Source organism: Papaver somniferum, unplaced genomic scaffold (genome assembly GCF_003573695.1).
Source record: "Papaver somniferum cultivar HN1 unplaced genomic scaffold, ASM357369v1 unplaced-scaffold_158, whole genome shotgun sequence".
NCBI lineage: Eukaryota > Viridiplantae > Streptophyta > Magnoliopsida > Ranunculales > Papaveraceae > Papaver > Papaver somniferum.
This window is the reverse complement of record NW_020625264.1, coordinates 149,339-159,880: the sequence shown is the minus strand read 5'-3', so window position 1 is coordinate 159,880 and position 10,542 is coordinate 149,339. Positions and strand designations below refer to the sequence as shown.

At 39.1% G+C, this 10,542-nt stretch overlaps 1 protein-coding gene across 1 annotated transcript; it reads right to left on the bottom strand.

Annotated features, from left to right (window-relative positions):
* Positions 1–266: 266 nt before the first annotated feature.
* LOC113337238 (fructose-1,6-bisphosphatase 1, chloroplastic-like) lies at positions 267–2,944 on the bottom strand. Its single transcript, XM_026582946.1, has 3 exons — positions 1,133–2,944; positions 736–963; positions 267–647 (listed from the first exon to the last, which is right to left on the bottom strand). Exons 1-3 carry the CDS (start codon positions 1,223–1,225, stop codon positions 279–281), a joined length of 690 nt encoding a protein of 229 aa, XP_026438731.1. The 5' UTR covers positions 1,226–2,944; the 3' UTR covers positions 267–278.
* Positions 2,945–10,542: the final 7,598 nt, after the last annotated feature.

Below are 10,542 nucleotides of genomic sequence, written 5' to 3'. Positions count from 1 at the left end.
TCTAGTTCTGATTGGAATTGAAGGTTTAAAGAGCAAAAACGAATTTTTGACGAAAAGCATAGGCAGCGGTTCACCTTTTATTTTTGTAAAGACCTGACATATTTTGTTGATTTTCAAACATGATATTTTTCTACGATCTGTAAGGTTTCTATATAGCCATTATTTGTCTAGTTCTGATTGGAATTGAAGGTTTAAAGAGCAAAAACGAATTTTCGACGAAAAGCATAGGCAACGGTTTTTTTTTTTTGTAAAAATGACCTGAAATATTTTGTTGATTCTCACACAAGATATATCCCTCCGTAAAGCAATGTCCTATGGAAATCACCTACAAGACTACCAATATAACGTGCTGAATATGGCTTTGGATCCGGGATTTTGAGATCATCAATGTACTTATTCAGCTTGTCGTCCCACATTTGGTAGTTGCCTTCGTTGAAAGAGTAGATCTTTCTTGATTTGGGGATCTGCACTTTCTCTTGAGTCAACACAAACTCACCATACATGGAATCCAACGTGAAGGAGTAGACACCTTTCCCGACAGACAACACAAAAATCACGGAGATCGAGTACATGCAGTATCCTGCGGCCAACAGGTTGGTCCCTGGTTGGCATACGCTCACTATGCACTTTTGCTTCTCTTGGTCCAACTGCATTGTTTGGATATACAGAACTTTTGGTTAGCTATGAAAACTAGGAATGTCAGATTTCTAAAAGAACGTGTTTGCATATACGTACAACGGATACATCATCTCCAAAATCAGCAAGACATTCGTCGTTAGGATGGTAGATACCAAAGATGGATCCAGTTGATACAGCAGCGTCGATGTTGGATGAGCCGTCTAGGGGATCAAATACGACAATGTAGTTCCCAGAGTAACTCTCTTCCACTGCAACAGGTATATCTTCTTCCTCTGAAGCTATAATCCCTGTTCTTCCACTTGATCTCAAGCAGCTTGAGAACACCTAAACCACATTCATGCATCTATGTAAGAAATTATACATGCTACATGGCAATAAAAATGCTATGCCAACTAAGGAATTGGATTTCTAATGGTGTGGTAAAATTACTTGAGTGTTACCAAAACTAATTTATACAAAATTTCACAATGGATTCATTCAGTTTAGTAGATACCTCATTGGAGATAACTTCGAGCTTCTTATGGTCTTCGCCTTGAATGTTAACGGCACCTTGACCTCCAATCTTGGCTGAAGTAGTGCAGGACATTTAGCTTCCCAATCTGGAGACACAACAAACCTATCTAATCATGAAATAATAGGAGGATTTTGAAGATTAGACCATGTAAATATGCCTCCAACCATTGGCAGATCTATAAAATTTTGTGTATCTAAAAAAATTCCTGAACTTTCTTCTATTAATTAATCTGCCTCCATCTCTATTTCTCTCTGAGTGAGTGAAAATTGCATTTTAGTCTCCATCTATGCACCAAGGCTCATGCATAATAGTTCTAATATCAGCAATTTGTTGCCGAAATTGAGCAAAATCTGAAGGATCAGAAGCACCATAAACAGATGTGCAAAGCCAAACAAAACCATCTTTGACATTTCAGAATCTAATAGTTAGAGAAAAAACACCCAATAAAGATTTCTCCATGATTAAATCCCCACCATTGCATAGAACAATTATGCCTCCATATCTTTCATTCGAAGGAAGAAAAGCATATTCACATTTGTTACTACCCCATAATAAATGCACTAACGAATCAGTGACACACTCCATTTTCGATTCTTGGATAGCACATAGAGAAACTTTCTTCTTCCTGATAGCATTTTCGACTGATTGAATCTTTGGATCATCGTGAAGACCCCTAACGTTCCAAGTCATACTCTTAATATCCATTACATACCTTAGTAGTCCCCACTGCAGCTGAAGATTTGGAAATTCCTTCAGCTTCAATATTCAAATCTTCATCTGAATCAAATCACCTCCCCCCCCCAATCCATCGAGATCTTCGTTAGCTTCTTATGATTGTTTTAACCGCAACAGAAGATCTTTATAAATCGATCTTGAAATTCGGTTATCATAATTAATCCTCAGTTGCTTATTGAAAGAGACATGAAAGTCTACCATATTATGAATTTCAAAATCCTGAGAAGCATTGGGGATTGAATTATCAACAGCTCTGGCTTCCCCCCATCCAGCCCATATATTGATCCGGTACTAAGTGGTATTGGTCTTGGGCAGGGCGAATTCGTATTTGAATTCACATGAAGACATCCTACCATCCAAAACGTTTAGAAAGACCAACAGTAATCCAATCTTATTCCAACAAATATGCGAATTAAGTAACGTCACAGAAATACTAAAGCACAATAATCATTCTTCGTAGAAGAAACAACAGCTTGAGGAACTTGCACTTTTGCAGGCATCGAAACCTCTTGTGTTGAATTAAAATTGTTCAATGATAAAATATCTGATGTAGAAACATACGCCCAAAAAGAAAGACAAATAGAATAATCATTGCCTTTAGGGATACAAATAAATCTTTGCTTTGAATCCGCAGCAGTTCTTGTGATTTTCAAATAGCTCCCAAACTTGTTTGAAAGCATTTCAACAAGAATCAAAACCTGGTGAAATCTGCGTGACCATTTTTGATTTGCTGTAGTCTTCGCTAATTCCTTTGTTGTAGGAATAATCCAATTGACAACATCATAAGGGATAAAAATCCAATTACTGTTACCCTTATATCTCTCCAATACCTTCAGATCCTTTGTTTTACCTTTGATGTTCCTTGATAACTCAAAGGATTTGGATTCCAGAATAACTGTTGATGAGAAAGTCATTTGAAAAGAGATGAAGTAAAAGAAATACAGGAAAAGAATAACCACTCTTGAACTGAATCAATCACGAAGGATTGATACGAGAAGGAGGCTGAGAATTCACATGAAAAATCGCCATTGGAAAAGCTCCCAGAATTTCGGAGAGGAAATAGAAAATAGAAATGAATGAGCCATTGAAAATGTTTTTATTAAAGTTGTTCTATTGTGTTTTGTTTCTAAATGCATGTTCGTCTCTTGTTGTTGTTGACAATGTGAAGGTGCAAAATTATCAGGACTGGAGCCATTTATCAACAATCATAGATCACAAACTGGGCAGCCAATATTGTATATAATTGTTGAATTTAAACTTACATATAGTATGTAGAAACCATAAATCTAGCATTATGGTGTTTCAGTACTCATGATGACAATGAGCCATTTAGTGCACACTACATTTTTGCTCCGGGTATTGTGAGGTTTGTGCTCATTGGATCATCCAGGAGGCATACATGTAACTGAAAATATGTTAATTTACCAGACACATATTGGCTCTGTAGCTAGCTTAATTGGGCATTCGAGAAAAGGCTTCATTTTCGTTATGCTATTCTCAATAGTGTTAGAAAGTTTAACTAGGATATAGGATGGATGGATGGTTAGGAGAAAAAGTAGTTCCAATGTCAGGTAGAAAACAATACAGTTATGCTATTTTAGAACCAGATGAGGACGACGAGGAAGGTATCTTGTCCTCCCAAACAAGTCCATTCACATTAAAAGAAACAAATTGGGAAGAGACGAAAAGAAGCATTGATGTTTTTTTTCTAAACATAGTAGTTAAATCAGATTTAAATTGATTTAAGGTTTCATTTCTAACAACCGGAAACAAAGGGTTTCTGGCAGGACGAGAATTCATTCTGATTTGCGGCGTTTGGATCAGGATGTTATCTTCTTCATCATCATCAGGTATGAATATTCCTGTGGACAATAATTCTTCATCATTATCAGCGACAAAAGTAGCCAACAATTCTGATGTTTTATCACAAATTCTATTATGTCTACCTGTGAAATCTCTATTGATCTTCAAATCTGTATCCAAAAAATGGTTATTTTTTTTTGGAAAAGATAAAATTCATTGAAGAAAGTGCTGAGAAAGCACTAAAAACTTACAACAACAGCATTCTAGAAACTAAAAAGACACATAAAAGTTTTTCCCTATTACAAGATACCATCCATTATGGTTTAAAAGCCCGCCAATCATGGATGAAATCTGCAAACTTGAAATGCTTAAAGGAAATATGAACACTTGCCCAACTGAATAGAGAAGCTTTCACCCGAAGGATAATCCGCTCCACTGATTTTTCTTTGTTACGGAAGATTCTTTCGTTCCTTTCTTTCCAAATTTGTTGCCATAAAGCAAAAGACAGGCAAAATTTTAGGAATTCAATAGGTTCAATGTTGAGTTTCAACTGCCATGAGATAAGAAGCTCCATACATGAATCCGGCGATCGCCATCTTGACTCCAATAGGTTTAGGAAATGCTCCCACAATTTCTTTGCAAATACACAATGGATAAATATGTGTGAAATTGTTTCGGGTTCTTGGTGACACAGACGACAATTGATGTTTGTAATTTCCATACCTCTTCGAAGAAGACGATCAACAGTTGGTAAACCATTCATTGCTGCAGCCCAAACTAGGAATGACACTTTTGGTGGGATGGCTGAATTCCATACATACTTTGACGGAATTTTTCTTTGTCTCTCTTGAGCTTGTCCTTGTTGTTGTAGTTGTACGTCAATCATTTCATAGCATGAAGAAACTGAGAAGTCCCCATTAGTCCCTCCAATCCATGACCTCGTGTCCTCTTCATCCCCAAAATTCGCAGGATCCCCAATTGTTTCAATGAAGGCAGCAACACTACTCATTTCTTCTTCTCTAAAACTAGATTTAAAACCCGAATCCCATGCTGGAGGTTGAGACCCATTGTTGATCACCATTTTTCTTATCACTTTTCCTTTCTTACTCGATTTTCTCCAAATTTTAGGAAAAAGATCTTTCAAAGGTTGCGCTGTTTTCCAACAATCCTCCCAAAAATGTACATTTTTTCCAGCCGAAACTACTTGTTTTGTCCCTTTTTTTAAGATTTTTGATTGCTTGAGGATATTTTTCCATAAACCACAACCTTGATTCTGATTTGTCTGTGGAGCATTCCATGCCCCTTCATCTCCTCCAAATTTTTCATGAATGATAGTACGCCAAAGACTAGCTTTTTCTTTTCCGTATCTCCATAGCCACTTAGTTAAAAGTGCTTGGTTCATTGTTCTTACAGACTTTATGCCTAGACCACCTTCTTTTTTTGACTTGCGCATCTTCAGCCATGAGACCCAATGTAGCTTCTTTCCATTTTCCGAGTCCCCCCACAGAAATCCACGCATGATTTTCTCCAATGTGTTTGCTACTGAAGTTGGAATTGTAAATAAGGATAGATAGTATATAGACATCGAGCTTAAGACATCCTTTATAAGGCTCAACCTCCCTCCTTTTGACAAATACCATCGTTTCCATGGCGCTAGTCGTTTCTTTATCCTGTCAATAACTGGATCCCAAATACTTATCATTCTTGAAGAATTTCCTATTGGCAGTCCAAGATATGTAATTGGCAAGCTTCCAACTTCACACCCCAGCACTCTAGCACATTGTCCACAGTTGTTAACGCCATCTCCTACCCCAATGACTGAAGACTTATCCAAATTGATATTCAAACCAGTAATTTGTTGTAGCTCAAGTAGGATTTGTTTTAATACCGTAAATTGTGCTGGATTTGCATCAAGAAATAAAATTGTATCGTCTGCAAATTGTAAGTGTGTTATTTGTGTTCCGTTGCTTTTGACGCTGAAACCGCTTATTAACCCACTAATCTCTGCCTTCTTCATAAGAACTGAGAATACCTCTGCCACAATTAGAAATAAGAACGGAGAGAGCGGGTCTCCTTGCCGAAGGCCTCTTGATCCCTTAAAGAAACCCGACGCTGCCCCATTGACAAGAACCGAGAACCGCGTATCCTCATAGCACATTTTCATCCATCTAATCCACCTCCAGCCGAACCCCATTTTGTGACCAATGACCTCAATTATTTTCCAGTTTACATGGTCGTAAGCTTTCTCCATATCTATTTTACAAATAATCCCTGGTTTGTTGTCTTTTATTCGCGAGTCTATACATTCAGATGCGATCAAAATACCATCCAAAATTTGCCGCTCATGAAGAAATGCCCCTTGCTCTTGAGATATGACCTTGGGAAGGACTGTCTTAAGCCTATTTGCAAGAACTTTTGCAATTATCTTATAAACACCCGCGACAAGACTTATCGGCCTAAAATCTTTTAACATTGTAGCTTCTGTTTTCTTTGGAAGTAAAGAGATAAAAGTACATTTCATCCGCCAATCCAAACGACCTTCCTTGTTGAACTCATTTATCACTTTCAGGAAGTCAATTCTAATGATACTCCAGCATGCTTTAAAGAACTCATTTGTGTAACCATCCGGTCCCGGGGACTTATCGAGACCGGTAGTGTTTATTGCCTCAGTGACTTCCTCCTCTTGTATGTCCCTCTCTAACCAACACTTATCCTCAATGCTGATCTTCGTAAATTCTAAACCATCCCCCCTTGGTCGATCTGCATTTTCTTCAGTGTATAGCTGCTCGTAGTAGCTCACTATTTCTTTTTTAATTTGCACCGGACCTGTAACATCTTCTCCTCGAACCTGAAGCTTGAAAATTGTGTTTTTCCTTTTCTTTGCGTTCACTATTTTATGAAACATTTTGGTATTTCTTTCGCCATCTTTGACCCAATTATTCTTTGCACGTTGCTTCAACTTTCTTTCCTTCACAGTGGCAAGTTTAGAGTATTCACTCCTTAACTTCAATCGCTCCGAAAATTCTGTCTCACTAATGTTCTCTTCTTTTTTGTCTATCATCTCAATTGCCAAGCTGAGCCTTCGTATTTGATCATCCAACTGACCATACTTACTCTTGCACCAGCACTTGAGATGAGCTTTTAGCTCTTGAAGTTTTTTTGAGAAGACAAAACTAGCAGAACCAGAAAAATTCATATTGGGCCACCAATCTTTCAAGTGCACCAAAAAATCTTCATCTTTCAACAAGAAGTTCTCAAAGCGAAAGGGATAAGGACCAAACTGGATACCACCACCTCTTAAGCTGATCGGGTGATGGTCCGACAAATTTCTACGAAGTAAGTGCTGAGTTGCTTTAGGAAATTGATCTTCCCATTCGCCGGAAAAAATGAAGCGATCAATTCTTGTTAAAGTTGCCTCACCTCGCATGCTAGACCATGTGAAACAACCACCTAATAGCGGCAAGTCGAATAGACCGTGTCTTCGCATAAACGAATCAAACAACTTCATGTGCGTGGTAGATCTTTTGTTCCTATTCTTCTCGGCTACAAAAAGGATACAATTGAAATCACCACCCAAACACCATGGAATATCCAGCCATTTCCTTCTAACTTCATCCAGATCCTGCCAAAAATCTTTACTATGCTGTAATATTTCATCAGCTGGCCCGTACACATTAGTTAGTATACACTCGAAACCGTTCTGTAGAAACACACACTTAATTGTTACCGAGTACTTCAGAATCAGTATGTCATCAACTCTTATCTTGGCGTCATCCCACACTGTTAACATTCCACCTGCGACACCCCTTGATGGTTGAGCAGCCCATTGATGACTATTGTTTCCCCACATTAAACTCACCATTTGATTAGTTACCACTTGTGTTTTAGTTTCTTGGACAAACAAAACAGTGGCTTGTTCTTCCTTCACCAATTTTTGAATCTCCCATAGTATTCCTTCTTTTCCAGCTCCCCTAATGTTCCATGATAATATATTACAATCCATTTAACTTAGCATCCCCTCCAAGCCATACAGAAATGCAACCTGCTTTGCCGAAATTAGTTGCCTCCAACTTCTTGAACTGATTGTTCTTCTCCGTTGTTTTATTTTGCTTTCTCTTAAACATCTCATTAATCATCCCATTCAATTCTACAACCCCGTCTTCATTAATTTCACCCCCATCCACCTTTTCGACTCCGATTTCATTAATTTTGCCTATACCCACTTCTTCGTCTTCGCTGGAAATCCCAACACCATTTCCATTGACTTCATCTTCTTCACTAATTTTTCCCACACCCACTTCTTTGTCTTCACTGGAAATCCCAACACCTTTTCCATTAACTTCATCTTCTTCACGGTCTTCATTAGTATCAATTCCCCCCGAAATTGATGGAGATATGGATGCATTGTGGTCTTGCACTCTTGTTGTATGAAGAACCACAAGCAAATTATCCCCTTTGACACTGTCTTGATTATGCTTTCCCCTCCTTCCTCTGTCTCCCTCCTCTCTCATTAACTCAGCTGCCAAATCGTCTTCTCTAAAGACACTTGAAATAGGTTGATTGCCGAAAGAAGGAAATCCCAATTCCCAGTTCTCTTCCATACGGATTGGGTTAGCCTTGTCAAGATTATTAATTAGATAACCCAACATTCTTTTCTGTCTTTTTCCTCTAGCCTTCAGAATCCCTTTGACCTTGGCTTTGCACACTTGTCCCATATTCCAAACAAAATGAGTCTTGGCCACATCATCTGCAACATTATCCTCGTGTAAACCCAGCTGGCGAAGTAATTGTTGCTCAATGTCATCCATGTGAAGCACATCGACATCATAATTGGACTCATTGGCTACATGCTTCCCTTTTTTCATGTGGTCAACTGTATTTGTAAGAGATCTACTTACGCTATGCCTGTAATTGCTGTTTGGTGTCGTACCAGCAATAAGTCCTTCACCTTCACATCTTTCTATCCGTTGAGTAATATGGAGAGCGTTTGTACCATCGTCAACCTCGTTGTGTGGACTGTTGACTAGTCTCTTCTCTGACGCAGAGAGACCAGACCCTTCCGCATGGTGAGAATTTAATACTCCTAGCTCTTTATCAGCGACAGCGTCAGTCCCAAATAACCCGTCAACCTCAGGCAAATCAGACAACTTATCTCTCACCTCGTCTAGCTCACTCCAAATTTTCGATCTATCCGTAATACAGAAGTCCACCATACGAGCGTCCATATGAAAATCCACCAGTGCCTCAGCTACCAATCTTCGTTTCTCCTCCTCATCCTCTTCACCGCCTTCACGAAATTCCTTCGTCCCCTTACCGGCTATTCCATGGAGCAGATACTTCAGAAACCTTCGTTGCTTGAATCTTCTAAGACTGACTACCTTATTAATCTTCAATCTTCCTTTTACTCTCCAATTGAGATTTTCACTGTACCAAATCCCTAGTTTCTCTCTGCCATGTTCTAATTCGACTAACTCAATTTCTTTTGTTGAGAAAGAGTGATTTATTTTGGGCACCCTAGAGTCTTCTGGATCCCCCGATAAAACCACTTCAAGAGAAATTTCTGTACTATTAGTACTAGCTGACCTATTATATAAGCCCGACGACTCCTTCGGTTCGCAATTCAAATCACACAGCTGCTTCTTGTTTTTTGTTTGCAAGGAAACTGACGAGTTTGCACCCAACCCTAGGTTTAAATCAAACAAGAGACCTTTCCTATCTAGTTCGTCCTCCAGTACAGCCAAGGTACCCGCGGAAACTTCAAAAAGATGTTCATTAGACCCCTTAACCTTTGTATAAGAGTTCTTAGGATTCCCACTTCCGTTACTCACTTTGTATCCAAGGGACACAACTTGAGAACCCGTGATGCTTTGCAGTCCTAAGTAGCTGGCATTAGAAGACTTCTCTGAAATGTCAACACCTACCTACTGCAGACCTCATAGGCAGTATACTTTTCCCAGTACTCGCTCCCTTATCCACCCGAGACAAGTCTTTACAAGCTATTCCATTCTTGACACTGTTTCTTACCAAAGGTACGTCCTTCTCTTTAATGCCCTGGTCTACTACAGCTGCAATGTCTACATCTGGCCCCTCCCTCACCTCTGAACCAATCTCTTCCCTGACTTCCGTGCTTTCCCGGATAGAGCTGTTGCCTTGGATTGAGTTCAAAAACTCGAATTGATTACTCAAATGACCCCATGACGTGGTTATTTCTCCTCCCATCTTTCTGTCAAGAGGAGTAACCGTTACTGTTGTTGCCGGAGAAAAATTCTCGAGACTCCGATGAACTTCAGTTACTTCACCCTTTTCCTTAACTCCAGCCAAAAGAGTAGAACAAGGGGTATGTAATTGCTTGTTAGATTCCACCTCCTTTGGTTCATCGTCATTACGTCCCACTACAGTGCACTTGATCTTATCTAAGTTGCCTGTTGGAATTACCTGCAGTAATACACATGTTTTTCTATTATCTATCCACTTTGTAATGGCTGCTGGGATATTTTGAATGTTAGCCTCCACACAGATTGTAGCCTCTGTAAGCTTGAAAAAACCAGATGTCGCTCTTGAGATTGCCACCAACCTCCCCCATCCATTGATAATGCTCTTGAACGCAAATTCATTCCATAAATCCAAGGGAAGTCCTTTGATTCTTATCCAAATGTGGGTTTGAACAAAAATGTTTTTAATGCCCTCCAGCCTCAGCGGTGACCATTTCTGAAATCGAAGATTACTGAAATGAATTCCCATGTCTTTTATGCTGAGGATGTGCTCCATTTGAGAATCATTCTCCGCAATAAATATTGCATGTGTAGCATCCAACTGTCTCAGACTAATATTCCTTGACCACCCCATCTTCT

Excerpts from the sequence above, each read along its gene's own strand:
- LOC113337238 (XM_026582946.1), bottom strand. The coding sequence starts at position 1,225 with ATGTCCTGCACTACTTCAGCCAAGATTGGAGGTCAAGGTGCCGTTAAC. Across the intron at positions 964-1,132 it reads TCGAAGTTATCTCCAATGAG|GTGTTCTCAAGCTGCTTGAG; the intron begins GTATCTACTAAA and ends AATGTGGTTTAG. Across the intron at positions 648-735 it reads TTGGAGATGATGTATCCGTT|TTGGACCAAGAGAAGCAAAA; the intron begins GTACGTATATGC and ends CAAACAATGCAG.